The 17670-nt window shown below is 44.4% G+C and overlaps 1 protein-coding gene across 1 annotated transcript in view; it reads right to left on the bottom strand.

The window, feature by feature from the left end:
• Nucleotides 1-17670, bottom strand: part of MYO1F (myosin IF) — a 241106-nt gene that overhangs the window by 45607 nt on the left and 177829 nt on the right. The window contains exons 21-24 of the mRNA XM_085638355.1: nt 16540-16709; nt 9987-10132; nt 7023-7169; nt 6083-6231 (exon numbers count right to left, since the gene is read on the bottom strand). Coding sequence (XP_085494481.1) covers nt 6083-6231; nt 7023-7169; nt 9987-10132; nt 16540-16709 — 612 coding nt within the window. The remainder of the gene's footprint in view (nt 1-6082; nt 6232-7022; nt 7170-9986; nt 10133-16539; nt 16710-17670) is intronic.

Below are 17670 nucleotides of genomic sequence, written 5' to 3'. Positions count from 1 at the left end.
AGAAAATGGCGACCAGGGTCACAGAAGTGGAGCAAGCGACAACCACCCTGACGAAAGACACTTAATTCCTGCTCCAAAAAGTGTCACACCTAGAGGCAGGGAACAAGCGCATGGCGACGAAGCTGGACGATCAGGAGGGGCGCTCCCGGCGCAATAACGTGCGAATTACAGGAATTCCCGAAAGTGAACGGCCTTCTTCTCGGTAGAGCGCGCTCACAGGGTGCCTGGAGGTAGTCCTAAAGCTGGGGCGCCCCCCCCGGCCGGTCCTGGCTCGTATATTTAATTTCCGCGACAGGGATGCCATTCTCCAAACGGCCCGGGTGGCGCCGCCTCTGCGTATACAGAACTCGGCGGTGTCCTTCTTCTAGGACTTTACGGCAGTGGTGTCAGCGCGGCCGAGGAGCTTCTTGGAGATCAAGAAAAAACTGAGAGCCCGGGAACTACCCTACTCCATGCTTTTTCCGGCGCGACTGCGAGTGGTAGCGGATGGGAAGACGTGGTTCTTCGAGACGCCGGAGGAAGCTCACGACTGGCTCGAGGGATGACAGCAGGTGGGAAGCTCTGGACGCTCAGACAGGCGGAGGCGACGCACGGGGGGACGGAGGACCTCGTCGATCATGGTCAAGGAGAGGAGGAAGCGGACCGGTTGCAGGGTGAAGCAGGATAATACGACGATATGTGCCTCTTTTGAACTATAGATGTGCAGGGGACTTGGAGGCCTACCGGGACAGGCGGTGCCTACTCAGTTATGCTCTAACATATAGACAGTTGGACTTTGGGACAGGGGATGTACTTGGTCTTCCTCGGACCTCCCGCTCCTTTACACGCAAGTAATGTTCTGGGGTTTGGGTTATGAGCACTCTGCTGAGTTGGGGTGGCGGGCAGTTCGGAGTCTGTATGGCAGTTAGGCAGGGAGGGGGTTGGGGGGTATGGAGTTGTTTCAGGGTTTTTTTCAAAAGTTCACGTTAATGATGAAAGTGGTATCTCAACAAGCAGTACAAGCACCAAGTATAGCACGCAAGATCTGCACCGATACATCCACAATGCCAGTTCTCCACTACCCCAGCCATTGTAATGGCTGATATAGCACAAGGGCTGTCCGGTAAGAACCCTCTAACTCCAACACAGCCTCTCTCCCTGCTCACGTGGAACGTGCGCGGTTTGGGAGACAAAATTAAAAGGGGTCTGGTCCTGCTGGGTCTCAAGAGGTGCTCCCCAGGGTGGTCTTGTTGCAAGAGACCCACCTTACCGGCACTACTAGTAAAGCAATGGATAGGTGGGGATACAAGATGGTAGCACACTCTGAATTTTCCTCCGGGTCCCGAGGGGTGGGCATAATGGTGAAAAAACAGTCCCCATTAATCATACACAAAGTTAAAACTGATGGATCCGGGAGATTTGCAGCGATCATCACCCAATGGGAAGGGCGACCCCTAAATATAGTTTCGGTTTACATTCCCCCCGCATTACATGCCACGGCGCTCCCGGCGCTTAGCGGATTCCTGCTTGATCTGCCGGAGGGGGAGCTCGTACTGGGCGGAGACTTTAACGCGGTTATAGACGACCTTATTGATCGATACCCGGCACGGGTGGGTGGCACAGGGACATCCCGCCTCGGGAGCTTTCTCGAAGCACTCGGGCTAACAGATATATGGAGGCTACATCATCCAACACCGCATCAGTACACATACCACTCTGGGGTGCATAATAGTTTAACAAGGATAGATTACTTTCTGGATTCTGCTGGCAGTCTCAAGTATATAGATAGCGTGGAAATCAGGCCCAGGGGCATATCTGATCATTCCCCGATACTCCTACAATACACGCACTACCACCTAACACGACGCCGTATTTATCCAAAACACCCAGGCTATCTTCAGGTCCCCGCAATCCATAAAACAATCGTGAAGGCGACGAGCCTCTACTTTCAGGAAAATGCCTCCTCTGTTGACTCCCCAACTACCCTCTGGGAGGCATATCAAAAGTCCTGAGAGGGCAGGCTATAGCTTCCATTGCGGAGCACAAGCGCGAAAAGCACCTCGAACTGCAGTCGTTGGAAATTGAGTTACACACGGCAGAGACACAACAGGCCCAAGACCCAACTCCTGAGGCTTCTCGCAGCTTGCGAGCGGTGCAGGCAAGGTATAAGGAGCACCTCGCGGAGCGTACCAGACAGCAGTTGGAAGCCACAAGGCACAACATTTATGATGTCGGGGATAAAACTGGGAAGCTGTTGGCATGGCTAGATAGAAGGGAAAGAGGCACTAGGTGGATGGCGCAGATTAGCTCTGATGGAGGGCAGGTAACAACTGATCCGCGCGAAATAGTGCAAATCCTCGCAAGACACTTTCAAGCGGTCTACTCCTCCGCCTCCTCCATGACAGTGGAGGAGGCGCTGACATATGTGAAAGATCTAGATATGCCCAGACTTGCCCCTGAAGCAATGACGGCCCTGGAAGCTGATCTCACGGTGGAAGAAATACAGGCGGCAGTGGGAGCGCTGCAGTCGGGTAAAGCGTCAGGTCCAAATGGCATACCGGTCGAACTCTATAAGAGGGCGGTAGGGACACTTGCCCCTCACTTGCTCAACATGTTTTCAGACAGTCTGCAGAGGGGCGAACTCCCACCTGATCAACGCACAGCCACCATAGTGGTGATACCGAAGCCGGGCAAGCCAGCAGATAAATGTACTTCCTATCGCCCCATATCGTTACTCAATGCGGAGGAAAAGATCCTCGCAAAACTGCTGGCGGCTAGGCTAACGCCGCACCTGTTGGAAATCGTACACACAGATCAGTCTGGTTTATGCCCGGCAGAAGCACGTCCCACAACCTGAGGTGGTTACACAGCGCGCTGGCTCGGGCGGATCGCTTGGGGGAACCAGCGGTGCTTCTATCACTGGATGCACAAATGGCGTTCGACATGGTCGAATGGCCCTTTCTATTTGCAGTGCTACTACACCTGGGCTTTGGGCCAAAATTCTGCGCCTGGATCTGGCTTCTCTATACCAAAGCAATGGCTCATGGTACTGCCAATGGGCATATGTCCGAAGATTTCCCCTTGACGCGTGGCACACGTCAGGGTTGTCCCCTATCGCCGCTGTTATTTGCCCTGGTGCTGGAGCCCCTGGCGGCGTGGATACGCTGGGAACCCATGATACGGGGACTTAGATGGTCGGACGACTGGGAAGACCGAGTTTCCTTATATGCAGATGATGTATTGCTGTACCTGAACTCCCCGCGGCGCTCCATACTGACGCTGCTCAACATCTGTGAGGTCTTTGGCAGAGCGTCAGGGTACACGATAAACTGGTCCAAATCTGTTGTGTATGTGTTGCACGGCCCTCCACCGCAACTACCGGCTGACTGCCCGCTCAGGATGGCAGAGGGGTCATTTAAATATTTGGGTATATACATTACTGTGGTTCAGGCGGACTTCTTCCAAAGAAATCTTCGGCCCCCATTGGATCGTCTCAAAGGAGATGTGCGTCATTGGGGAGTGCTACCGCTGACCCTGTTGGGGAAAGCGGCGCTCTTTAAGATGATGGCCCTGCCCCGATTTGTCTACGTGCTGGAAAACACGCCGTACCAAATACCGCCCGCGTACTTTCGCACAATTGCGGCGCAGGTGACTGTGGAGTAACGGGCCGGTGCGTATTGCGCAGTCCATACTGACCCGCGGCTGGTACGACGGAGGGATAGCGCTCCCCAATATCCAGCTTTATTACTGGGTGGCACAGCTGAAGGTAGTCAACCAATGGCTCCATGTCTCACAGTCCGACCCAGCATTTAAGGCAGACAGAGACTTACTGGGCACGAGGGGCACAATATCGCCCTTGTACGACGGAAGGCTAGCCCCAGAGCTAATTGGCCCTCTGAGACAGACCGTGGCCATATGGCATGCGGCCCAGGCTAGACTGGGATGGAGAGGAGTTTTGACCCAGCTCACGCCTCTATGGGATACGAAGCGGTTTGGGAGGCTCAGGAACAGCAAGGGCTTCGATAATTGGAACAACATCGAAATTTCCACGGTGGGCGACATGTGGCATGGGGGTGCAGTAATTCCATTTGCACGCCTGCAACAACAATACGAACTGGCACCCTTGGAATGGTTCCGATATACGCAAATTAAACACGCCTTACTATCAAAACTGTACAAAAGGGGGTGGTGATGGACGGAGCATCAGAACCAATCAAATACTCACACCCAGTCAACAGATCTGGGTTTGATCCATCACCGTTCTTTAGCCCACTCTGCCACCCCAGTTCAGACATGGCCATATGCAAATCAGTCTGACCCTGTGCCTCATGGGAACAGTCCAGCCCGAACTGCCAAGCCATGCCTTCCCTGGACCGGAAACAAGCTTCCTAGGACCGGTTTCTGGCATTTCAGCCGTCTTCAGCCAGGCTTGCTTGAATCCAGTGGCAAAGTGAGCAAGGGACTCACGTCTGAGCATACCCTGCCAACTTATGGCGAACAAAGGGGTACAAAAGGGGGTGGTGATGGACGGAGCATCAGAACCAATCAAATACTCACACCCAGTCAACAGATCTGGGTTTGATCCATCACCGTTCTTTAGCCCACTCTGCCACCCCAGTTCAGACATGGCCATATGCAAATCAGTCTGACCCTGTGCCTCATGGGAACAGTCCAGCCCGAACTGCCAAGCCATGCCTTCCCTGGATCAAACCCAGATCTGTTGACTGGGTGTGAGTGTTTGATTGGTTCTGATGCTCCGTCCATCACCACCCCCTTTTGTACCGCTTTGTTCGCTATAAGTTGGCAGGGTATGCTCAGACGTGAGTCCCTTGCTCACTTTGCCACTGGATTCAAGCAAGTCTGGCTGAAGACGGCTGAAATGCCAGAAACCGGTCCTAGGAAGCTTGTTTCCGGTCCAGGGAAGGCATGGCTTGGCAGTTCGGGCTGGACTGTTCCCATGAGGCACAGGGTCAGACTGATTTGCATATGGCCATGTCTGAACTGGGGTGGCAGAGTGGGCTAAAGAACGGTGATGGATCAAACCCAGATCTGTTGACTGGGTGTGAGTGTTTGATTGGTTCTGATGCTCCGTCCATCACCACCCCCTTTTGTACCGCTTTACTATCAAAACTAGCGCCCGGCACTGAGGTTCCAGAGGCATCGCCAATGGAGGACAGGTTGCTGACAGATTATTTGCCAAAAAAGGCCACATCACTCACGTATCGTAAACTAGTAAACAACCTGCCGGACCCAATGGGACCCCTGCGAGAGAAATGGTCCAGCGATGTAGGAGAGTTTGATGACCCGGAATGGCGGGAGGCACTAGCATAGCCGCGAGAGGCGGGTATACCCTCGAGGCTTAGGTTGGTACAGCTCCGGAATCTGCACCACTCATACTACACCAGGCATACTCTACACAGAATAGGTACAGCACCGCACCCATTCTGTTTACGTGGTTGCGTGGAGGAGGGTACCTTTTTTCACACCATATGGGAGTGCCCCATAATCCAAGAATACTGGAGGCGGGTGATGCGGACGCTGTCCCAGTCGGGGGGGGAGTGTCACTGGTGCCGGAACCCAGGCGCTGCCTGTTAAATGTGTGGGAACCTAATAACCTTAACCGCCAGGCTCAGAGCTGGGCTACGTTGGGGATTGTGATAGCTAAACGGAACAGAGCCCAAAAATGGAGGAAGGGAGAAGCGCCATCGCTGTCCACATGGGGAAGGGACATGGATGTGGCCATGCTAGCTGAAAGATCAGTGTTCATCAGGCGGGGATGCCCCCGTAAATGGGATAAAGTGTGGGGGGCATGAAACAAATTTAGAGGAGACATATGCGACCCACCACCAATGCAGGAAGATGAAACCTCTGACACAGACTGATGAGAGGGATTTTGAGGCGGACGTGTGGGGCGTGGAGTTCAGAAGTGTAAAACTGTGCAGAAGTGCTTTTGGAGGGTTGGATGTAGGGTCACGTTATATACTGCTATATGATGTGGGACAATTGTGTACTCGAATAATAATACAATGTACTGTTCAACGGAAAATAATAAAATTCTTTAAAAAAACAAATTAAAAAAAATAAAGCCAAGTTAGCCACTTACTTGAGGTTTTTGGCAGCCCATCTCCGATGCTGACAATGAGGCTTTTGCTGCTTGCTTTGACTGTGGCCACATCTCCCTGACCTCTCATAAAGTTGATGCTTCGTGTGCCTCCTCCGCCCCATCCTTCCTTCTTCACCTTAAACTGAAGTCTAAGAGCAAAATGCAGCCATTAGGGGATAGGGAAGACTGACTATCGCAAGCTAAAATGTGCCAGAGTGATCTACAAATGAGAGACCTAAACACACTGTGACCTGACACTGTTCATTCATGTTTTGAGCCCAGAGTAATTACTAGAGCTTCAGATTCATTCAAGAAATGCTGTTGATCCCTTTTTGCTGCCATCGCATTTCAGCCATACATTCAAACATTTATAGGAACAATTCACTGCTACCGAAGTATATAGATTTTGCACATAATTACTAACATAACCCACCCAACCTTAATACCTTGTTGGTCACTGCCACGCGTCCAACAGGCTGTGCCGATGCATTCATAAACTGACCTGCATTCCCTCTGCTCTCCCTTGTTTCCGTTCAACAACACAAGAATGCATATAAAAGGAACTGAACATAGATAATTTAGGATCAATTTGATTGAGACTAGCAGTCTGGACTTTTATCTTCCATGTCTTGGCCATTCCAAAATTGAATGAATGTAGAAAAATGTATGTGACACAGTTATCCCTTGAAGCAAATATCTAAAACTAATTAGCACATACTTAACGAATGAGCGCTCACCCATCCAAGTCATCAACAGAGCACCTCAGCACTTACACAGAGAATATTAGATCAATACGTCAGATAGCATTTGAGTGCAGCTTAATTAAGAAGTGTGCAAACATAACCCTTAATGGTACTTTAAGGATGCTAATCCTGCATCCTTTTAAGGAGTAGATTAGGATGCACCAGTTATTGCCTAAGGTCAATTTGTGTGCTCTTACGTGTCGGCAAAGTTGAGCTGTAATTTGCTCTTGCAGATCTCCTCGTAGCGTTTGCAAAGAAGACTAACCAGCTCCGTTTTGAATATGGATTCCAGCAAGCTGTCAGACTCCGCCTCATGCAGAATGATGAAGTCGTCCTGCCTTGTGCTAAAAGTGAACCATAGAGAAGGGATATCATTGTGGTGTCTTATCTTTCACATGCAAGAAATTGTTACAGGTGGATAGGATTATTTTCAACCACCAAATATCCCTTACTGGGTATTTCTGCTTTAATAGTTATGCAATATTGAGACTCCTTTCAGAGCTCAGAATAAAAATTTGAAAATCTCATTTGGCACCTGGAAATTTTTCACTGCCCATATTTTAACCTCTTGCATTGGAGGATGCCAGTTTTAAATAAAGGGACAAAGTTTCTGGACGTCCCATTACTGTGGGGCAACAGCAGGTCAAGCATCTTCTCCCTGATAAGTAACAATATTTTGGGAAAACAAAGAGTCCTTTGACAAAGCAGCATTATTTTATTGTGCCAAGCGCAGCCTTTCTAGAAAATCTGCAAGGAGTGTTTAAGGTATGTTCACTAGGGCTAGATCCATGTTAGATGAGATATTTGAAATGTCTACAGGCTATGTGAATGATCTTCACTAGCATTCATTGTATGTAAATTTATCTCATGGCACATTCTAAAAATCTATCATTGTCTCATAGCTTGTGCAGCTACGTTAGAACCCCCTGAAATATATCCATAGCAGTTAAAAGGACATCAAACCTAGACAAAGATATGTTTGCTCGTTCTAGTGGCCAACTTGTTTTCATCATAAACCGAACATAGGAGTCCATAAGTCAGCCGTAGAGCATCAGATCCGCACATAGCACCCAAGTAGTAAATACAAGTCTCTGCTTCCAGACGGTTACATATGCAATCCAACCAGATTTCTGAATTCTTAGTGTTTCATAAAAAGTGCCAAGAACACTCATGGAATTCTCTAAAGATACATTTCCAAGAGTACTCCCATGTGCCAACTCTACTCATACAGACTTTCCTTGGTGAAGCTCTGGAAATTCTGAAGGTATATATGATGTGCAAATGTGCATTAGCACATTCAACCTTTTCTTACTCATAGAGAATGTTTTACCTTGTAGAGACACTCACTTCACTATACGCCTACAGTACTTGTCCTTCTACTTTCCCATGCATGAACAAGATTTTGCGTGTTTTCTGTGAGAAACTACCAGTAAGAAGTAATTAAAAACATACAAACCTACGACCTTGCCAATTCGGCAGTTAGGGCCTGGTTTAGATCTCAGCGGATGGGTTACTCCATCACAACGGTGATGGATATCCTGTCCACCGAAATATAAATCCAATAGGATACAATGGGATTTATATTTCAGCAGAAGGGATATCTATCCCCGTTGTGAAGGAGTAATAGTCTGCCGAGATCTAAATGAGGCCCTTAGCTATTCTAGCAGAATTGTCCCATTCATAATTTCATGATATGCTCTTTACAGTTTCAGTGAATAAGGATGTGAATTTATTTTGGCAAAGTGCTGTTATTGTGCATCTACGTTAAATGTAGCAGGGCAAAAACATTTGTACATCAGTCTCAAATAGACAATCATTTACACATTTCCTTAGTACCTCCACGTATCACATTAATAAACACAATGCTTCTTTATCAGGACATTCATTTTTTCATTGTCTTTGTAAACTAATAACGGGATTTTTGTTAAATGCTGCTAACAATTTTCTACGCAACTTTCTTCATCTAACAAATATTTTCTTCTGCAAAACTGTAAAATCCATTTAGGCAGTCTTCTCGGTGGAGGCTTCATTACTCTAGTAAATAATTAAAAAAGTTTCAAGGCGAACTTTGTTAGTTCATAAGGGATGGATCCATATCATACGACGAAAATGAAACCCTTGAATATGTAATTGTGTCCTTGACTATGTAAATGTATTTGTTTTGTTGGGGGTTACTCACAAAAAAACGGTGGCACGTAAATAATACATTATAGTTCTACCATGTATATTGGCCATCCGTTAAAATCTGACCCTGCACAAAACCATTTTGTAATGGGTTCGCAATAATGAGTTGCATCTTTTGGGTACACTCCCTGCAGATTTCGCCTGGTGAATTTCGTCAAATCAAACATGTAGAAATTTACCAGGGGAACGGTCCATGATATATTCCATTACATTCTTTATTTGGTTAAGATATTGATCACATTTTTCAGTTTCAGTATATACCCAGCCGACCCTGCCATGAAAAGCACACTTGGAAGGTGTTTCCCACGTGAGCACTCAGAAACTGCTGTATTCACATATATCCTTGAATGCTGTCTTACTTTAATGCTATCATTAAAGGATTCTGTGTATGTATCCCTTGAGCAGACTCTGAATGTTATTCTATCATAATGTCATGGGAACCATAAAATGGGCTTTCTAGGCTGCGGAAGTGAACTACTTCCAGAAGGAGTGCTATAGGCTGTAAATTATGGATTTGAGAAGTTGCAAAAGTTCTTTATAAACCATTATGACATTTTTCTTTTCTCAAAGCTTGGCAAGCTACGTAAATCTCATGAACTCTGTTAAGTTTTAAAATAAAGTAATGGGAAATAAAATCCTGCAAAAAGCAGGCTTTGGGTGAAATTTGCCCAAGCAAGCCACTTGTGGGAGATTAATCCTCTCTATAAATGTCTTTTTTGAGAAATTTCTTCCACAAAGTTGAAGGAATTTTCAACCGTGGATGACGTTTTGCAAAATAGGCAAACTTCCCAAAGTGTGGAGTCTTTTAAAAATGCAATATTCTTCGAGCTACATTTAAAAAGTTGCATATTTTAACTTTATGATTTTTGCCCTTTCTTTATGGGACAGACTGCTCTGATAGCAAGCAGTGCCCAAAAACGAGTTTTTGATGTATAATATACATTGCCTTAAGCAGGACTTGAAGACCTGATGCTCACCTTAAAGACACACTCCTGATGGCTTGGATGTCCACCTTCTTCTTCAGGACTTCCTTTATCAGACCCTTCTCCGGTCCCTTCTTCACCTTTTCTCGGCCAATCATGTAGATGTACTTCGGGGTCAGTATGAAGTCCCGCTTAATAGACTGGAAAATGTAGGGAGATTTGGGAGTGAACACAATTAACACTATGTTTAATACAAACCTAAGGAACAAAATGGATGTGTATTTGGAGATTTGAGAAGTTTTTTGTAACCTAAAGCAAAGTAATTTGCAACCTACTTGTTCCGACATCCATCTACCTCTTAAACACTCTAAAATCTATGTGGTCTTGCAATATTGAATGTTTATAACAGCATCTATTTTTTCTATACCCTCTATAACGCTAACTTCTCCGTCAGTTTTGGATGCTTATTAATTCATCAAATATTAAGGCTGCCTTGGATTTCATTCATTCTCTTCAAGTGTGTTGGTCCTTTTCCGAAAATGAATTTTACTTGCTACAGATCCGGAACTAACAGAGTGCCATATGGAAAATACAAAGAGATAGACCCTGATTAGAAGTTGTGTTTAAAAATGACCAATGTGTATAGTCTATGTAACCATACATCCACACAGGTGTAGGTACAGAATATCGAGTAGACATAGTTCAGATACCTTAATATCATAATCTTAGCCAAATAGTGATAGGTAAGTATGTATATATCTATGTGTGTGTGTGTGTGTGTGTGTGTGTGTGTGTGTGCGTGTGTGTGTATATATATATATATATATAGTGGCAGTCGAAACGCGTAACTTGTATTAAATCTCAGGCTTTGATAAACCATCTCCTGAGTGTGCGCCTACGTTGTGGACTTGAAAATCAAAACAAAAAATTATAAATATATATATATTCACTGAAAAAACCATAGGTTTCACACATGTTATAGTTAGCTGTACATTTCACTCGTAAAAAACCAATGAAATTCCCGCGTTATAGTTAATGCAGGCAACTATAACTCACGCGACCGCAATCTTCTGCTGATGCTAATACTGTATTTCGACACTTATTTGCCCATGTCTTTTTCCATTAAATTTTAGCTATACATATATTACAAATATTTTTTTTTCATAAAGACACATATGTCATCAGCAGAAGATTGCGGTCGCGTGAGTTATAGTTGCCTGCACTAACTATAACGCGGGAATTTCATTGGTTTTTTACGAGTGAAATGTACAGCTAACTATAACATGTGTGAAACCTATGGTTTTTTCAGTGAATTTGCAAGGTTTTTTTAATGCTAATTCCTAACTATAACGTGTGTGAAACCTATGGTTTTTTCAGTGAATTTGTACGGTTTTTTAAATGCTAAGTTACTTTACGCCATTCGTGGCGTGCACGCCCAGTTAACGCAGTTCATTCCGTGCGCGCACGGTGCGCTTTGCGCACCGTGCGCGCACTTTACGCAGTTAGTGCTGTGCACGCACGGTGGTCATGCGGTGCGCTGCGCGCACCGCGTGCCCACGTTAAGCGGGATGGGCCATGTGCGCACGATGCGCTTCGCGCACCGTGCGCACATGGGGGACATATTATGCGCATCTTTGTGAAATGTATTCTTTGTTAAATTCATATATTTGATATGCCATGCATAAATGGTGCCCTTCAGGCACCATTTGCACACGGGGTGGGGAGAATGTGGATAATTTTTTTTTTTATAAATTTTTACCGTACGCGTACGGTAAGCGTAATCGGCAATTTTCCGAAAAAAAAAAATTTTTTTTTTTGGGCTTGGGGGTGGTTTGGGGACCCCTGTATCAATGCTGGGTGGTTAGGATCTCATGAAACTGCCTCTTTACACATTTTTGGGGTTCGTTTTTGCTGCCCAACTCAGGGAGCGAGAGAGAAAATGGCGGCCGCCGCTTCCTGGTTTCGACCGATTCGAATGTTTACTAAGAGCTAAGAGCCAATCAAAATCGCGCTCGCGCACGCCACCATACGCGTACGGTAAGCGCACCGTAAGCGCACCGTAAGCTGGCTCAGATATATATATTGATTTAAAGGCTATTTTCTCAGAATCTACTGAACAGATTTACACCAAACCTACAAAAGGCACTTCCTTGACCTGAGGACTACCTCTCTGCCAAATTTCAAGTAATTCTGTTCAGCCGTTCGGGCTGTAGCTGTGTCTAAAGGTCCTATGGAAAAATGCATGGGAAAAACGCGTTTTGGGACCCCCCTTTTATCTCAGCCCCCGCTTCACGAATCCCCCCGAGACTTTCAGGGTAGGAGCGTAGCGTAGCGCCCCACCTATTTTGAAAAATTCGCAAGGATTCGTCGACCGGCGCCAAAGTTATTCAAAATAGAATGTTGCGGATTTCCTATGGAAACGTGGTCCTAACTATAACTACCTACTGGCGACCGCCAGTAGGTAATATATAGATATACATTTATATATATATATATATATATATATATATTGCAAACAAACTCCTGACGTGAAGAGCGCCGCAGCCTCTCGGGTTGGGGCCCAACAAGGTTCGTCAGACACCTTAAATATTCCACCAAGAAACACGTACTATTTAGTAACGTGATGCAGGCCACACCGTCAGTGTTTCGAAAAGTCCTTTATTTTCAGGCAAACAGAGGGCATAACGCGTTTCAACTCATGCGAGTCTTTGTCAAATGCTCATAAACGTTGGATAAGTTCATTGGTTCTTTAAATATTCAAAAGTCATAGACAATGAGAACGGACTAATGGCACACATAGAATTTAAAGCAGCAGTGAGTTGCATTTATCGAATATTAATGTATTAACTGGGCCATGATGGAAACTATTCTTTGCTTATAAGTTCATTTTGTGTAAATATAGTATTGTAAATTCACCATCATTTCATGCCTCAAATTTCATAATTTTGCAGTTACCTCGACCACAATTACCACAATGCCTCATTCCTGCTAATTGTACATCTTAAAAACGTTCTCAATTCAATTAAGCTTGTTTTCACTTCATGCTTCGTAATTGCATCACGTATTCACGGAATAGTTCCAAATCCAAATGTCAGCAGAACCGCTCCAACTCAGTTCTTAATAAAATCATACTCGCCTTGAAAACAATATTCCTGGAAGCACTGCGTGCAAATGAATTTCCCAATACCGGCTATTCCGTGAATACGTGATGCAATTACGAAGCATGAAGTGAAAACAAGCTTAATTGAATTGAGAACGTTTTTAAGATGTACAATTAGCAGGAATGAGGCATTGTGGTAATTGTGGTCGAGGTAACTGCAAAATTATGAAATTTGAGGCATGAAATGATGGTGAATTTACAATACTATATTTACACAAAATGAACTTATAAGCAAAGAATAGTTTCCATCATGGCCCAGTTAATACATTAATATTCGATAAATGCAACTCACTGCTGCTTTAAATTCTATGTGTGCCATTAGTCCGTTCTCATTGTCTATGACTTTTGAATATTTAAAGAACCAATGAACTTATCCAACGTTTATGAGCATTTGACAAAGACTCGCATGAGTTGAAACGCGTTATGCCCTCTGTTTGTCTGAAAATAAAGGACTTTTCGAAACACTGACGGTGTGGCCTGCATCACGTTACTAAATAGTACGTGTTTCTTGGTGGAATATATATATATATATATATATATATATATATATTAAAAAAAATATATATATATATATATACATACACTTCACAAATGCGGTCTGCAGTGCAGGAAACTCAAGTTGCTGGGGCTCGCTGTTAAAAGGTCCGACCTCCTTCCAAATATTATAATATAAATGTGAGTGGCACTCAAGAGATTCTAGTTTTCATATTTATTCAGCATAACAAATAGGTAACAAAACACCAGCCTACAAATTTCGGCCACTCGGTCTTGTTCTTATATAATCTTCAAGGTATGTAGATGTTGGACTAAGAATAGTAAATCTATGCTTACCTATATGCACTCACGTCCTTGATTTGTTCTTGATGTTTTGGCTATAATATTAATGTATCTCAATACTATCTATTCGATATCCCGGACTACAACCATCCATCCAACAAGCCACCTTTTCTACAATCAGAGAGAAATCTAAGAGAAATTTAAAGTGATCAGTCTTGACAATCATTCTGTAAGAGGCTCGTTAGAGCTTATCTACACTATAAACTAAAAGCATTGACCCATTTAAGTCAGTATATCCTCACTAAAGCAAGCAGAAAATATTTTTAAGAAGTTAAAGTTCTGAGCAGACTATTAAAAGCAATAGTAAATAACGTATCACCTTCCGTTTGTCTCTCCCAAGTGAAAGTTGCCCAGCGTTAGTGGGAGTTTAAGTTTTTTTTTTATAAACACAATTCTTTTCTTTTCTAGTGGGGAATAATTAGATTTCCAGAAAACCAAACTTTTAATGAAGACAACTTTGTTCCCACTTTGGAAAAGTGATTTAACAGAGCTGGCATTTTTCCCTCAATTTCCCCTCTCTTGCTTTAGTAAGTGTCCCAGCTCAAGTTATATCTTTAGCAAGACAGAATCTTCTACCCCTGAGCATCAGTGAGGACATTACCATTGCCCTCCCTTCAAGCTCTCAGCTAGCTCTATTTCCAATTGCTGACCTACCTCCTTAAAGGCACCAATCATCACTCACCGAGCTGTCCATGGCACTGGGCCTATGTCCTACAGCAGAAACTTTGCACCTCCCACTCAAGAAGGACTCTCACATCTAGATCGACTCACACCTAATTCATTCACAGGTTCTGTAAGTTCTGCTCAGGGAAGACATCCTTTGCACTACGCACTACCACCGATGGAACTTCCTGCTTGAATAAGCAACCTGCACAACCACTCGTACTTCTGGAAAGCAGTGAAGACCACTCTGTTCCCAAGCACTTGACCCTTCCAGCTACCAAGACCACTTTTCAACAATGTCCTTGAAGCTTTTGCTCCGTGCTTCAGGGACATTATGGCTTTCCCCCTACCTGAAACAGCCATGGGTATCTACATGTATAAGTGATTATAATTACATTTTTAGTGTTTGTATATTTCACTTTTTAAAATAGGGGTTGAAGCTCATCTCTTTGTCCCGTGCTCTATTTGTAAGGTTGATCAGTGTCAATAAGGCCCTCATTATGTGTGTACTGGATATATTCAGCCGATATTTCCCCACCCAAAGAATTATAGTTTCCCGGGTTGATAGACAAACGGCTAACAGAATTGCTTGGCTGAGAAAAAATGTGAGCTATGTAAATGGCATCACAGAGGACTTTCAGTTGATGGAAACTTTCACTCAAAAAAAGGAAAACTGCCAAACCTGCCTTCTTGTCACATCTCCACTTGCGGCCATAGAATGGAAGACACAGAATTTTGAGAGCTTCAGACAATGTTCTTAACACTCTGGTTTTGGAAGTAGAGCGATGTTAACGTTTTAGAACAGATGGAGAGCTTTTAACGGTGCTACCATATTGAATTGTATATTAAACTCTATATAAAGCACAGGTCTATAATCCATTGAATATTTCTTTCTGCCTTTCAGCTGTGTTCCCATCCTCTCTGTATCCTTTGTTTTCCCAGCACATAAGTATAGGCACAAATCAATTGTGTTTAGAAGAATTACTGTAAATCCTCACATCATACACAACAGCGTCAGTCTTTTCCTGAAACTGTTCATCGCTACAATGAGAATGCTAAGCAAAGTACTGTCTGTAGTGTAAGCCAGGCACACATGGCAGGGAATCTGTGTCTCGATGGACGAATATATACATCACACATAGTAGCCACAAATTGTGCACCAAATTTCTGCAACCAGTCTGTAATTTTTCAATGCAGTGTACTAACAAGTCACATTGTAAATTCTCTAGCGGCAGGGAGGCGAAGAACGATATACTGTTAAAATATTAATTAGGTAAGTTGCTATTTGCAACCCAGTTTGGCAACAGTACAAATACAGGGATAGTGGCCTTCCAGAAGCAGCAGACCACCATCACTGGATTTGCATTCCCAAATAGGAATCCATTTTTTAAAGCAGCTCATGTGCCTTAAAATTGGCATTGCTTTAACAAAAAATGTTTTCCTGAACACTACGGTCCCAGGGGCCGCTGACTGCTCCCCCAGAGCCCACCAAGCATATTTTCCAACAGATAAGCTGTCCATTAGGGATTGCTTTTTTAAAAATAATGAGTTACCACCTTCTTTGAGGTGTTGGTAATCTTGCAATGATTTGAGATTATCTAATAAAGCATTGATACATGTCAATGCAAATTGCAACTAGGAGGGAACACCCCTTTCACCCCCTTTCCTAATTATTATTTCAATGGAGTTGGTAAACCCCTCTTGAAATTCGACAAAGGGTTTCTGAATTGCAAGAGGGGTTTAGTACATTGGGAAATGTGATAGGGTTGCTACTGCAAAATCATTTTATACATCTTCAGCCATATGCTGTGAAATCCCAGATTACAGATAAGTATTTGATAATGCTGACTCGCATAGCTTCGAAGTAAAAGAAGGTTTATATATTCTCCAAAATATTGATGTAGTTTGGCAGTTCCTTCAGATATCTTCATAGGTCACCTCCTGTACCTTAAACCGCCGGTCAAACTTGTTGATGGAGTCGGCAAAGTCTATCCGTTCCCTCTTTGTCATGAACTGCCGCAGCTCGGGACGGTCCTCCATGCCGAGGTAGTCACCTACAAAGTTTCTATTGATGCTGTTCCTTCGTCGCTCCTTGAAGTTATAGAGGAAGTTGGAAGCTGAGTGCAAAAGAAAATAAATTACCCACCTATGTGTGTCCTGCCTCTATTGGTTGTGGTGGACACCCCTCCCGCCACCCAGTCCCACACCCAATTGTTTTGAAGGTATTTTATCATTCACTGCTGTTTTCTGACTGATACTTGCCAGAGGTGGGTGCAAGACTTTTCAGGTGAATGTAGATCATGAGTGTCCAATATAGGTCCAAAATGACCATTTCCTATCCAGATTTCCAACATAATCACTAACTTTGTAAAGAATGTCGACTAAGATTCATTATATGTAAATTTATTTTCTGTGGGTGTTCTTAACATCTGGCATGGTTATGGCCATTTTTAGCCCTATATTAAACAGCATTAATGTAGGACTGAAACCTTTTTTCCATATCTTTTCTGTGAATCTAGGTTAAAAGTTCAAAATCTGTAGGTTTTAGTTTAAAATGCATTTAGTTTGATGACTTTGGTAGCAAACGTTTAGATCAGAAATGTTAACTATCTAGGTATTTTGCATTTAGTTCAAAAACATGACATCAGCGCCGACTGCCTAATTACGATGCGACCGCCCATGGTGCGGTTGCATACTCACATTTTCCTATGGGAGCTTGTGCAACGGCCATAAATCGGCCGTAGCACAAGCTCTCATAGGTAAATGGGATGTTGTGTTCATCCCTGCACCACGTAGCAGGCACCTCAGGGTGCTTGCCACACTGTGCAGGGATCAACACCCTTGGCCCCCAACCGGAAGCCGCAAGGAGAAGGGGGCCCTGCTAGGGGCCCCCAAGCTTGCTTTCCGACGGGCTTTCCGTGTCGGAAAGCCCGGCATGGAAAGCCTGTTGGAAACCGAGCATCGTAATCCCAACGGTGGAAATGCCATCCATTGGCAGTACGGGACGGTCTCCGACTGGCCGACGGACTCCTTGAGCCCGTTGGAATCCAGCCCGAACGACCGGCTGGTTTCAATTCG

The sequence above is a fragment of the Triturus cristatus genome, chromosome 12 (genome assembly GCF_964204655.1).
Source record: "Triturus cristatus chromosome 12, aTriCri1.1, whole genome shotgun sequence".
Lineage (NCBI taxonomy): Eukaryota > Metazoa > Chordata > Amphibia > Caudata > Salamandridae > Triturus > Triturus cristatus.
Note: the sequence above shows the minus strand (reverse complement) of the source record. Positions and strands in the feature narration are given on the sequence as shown.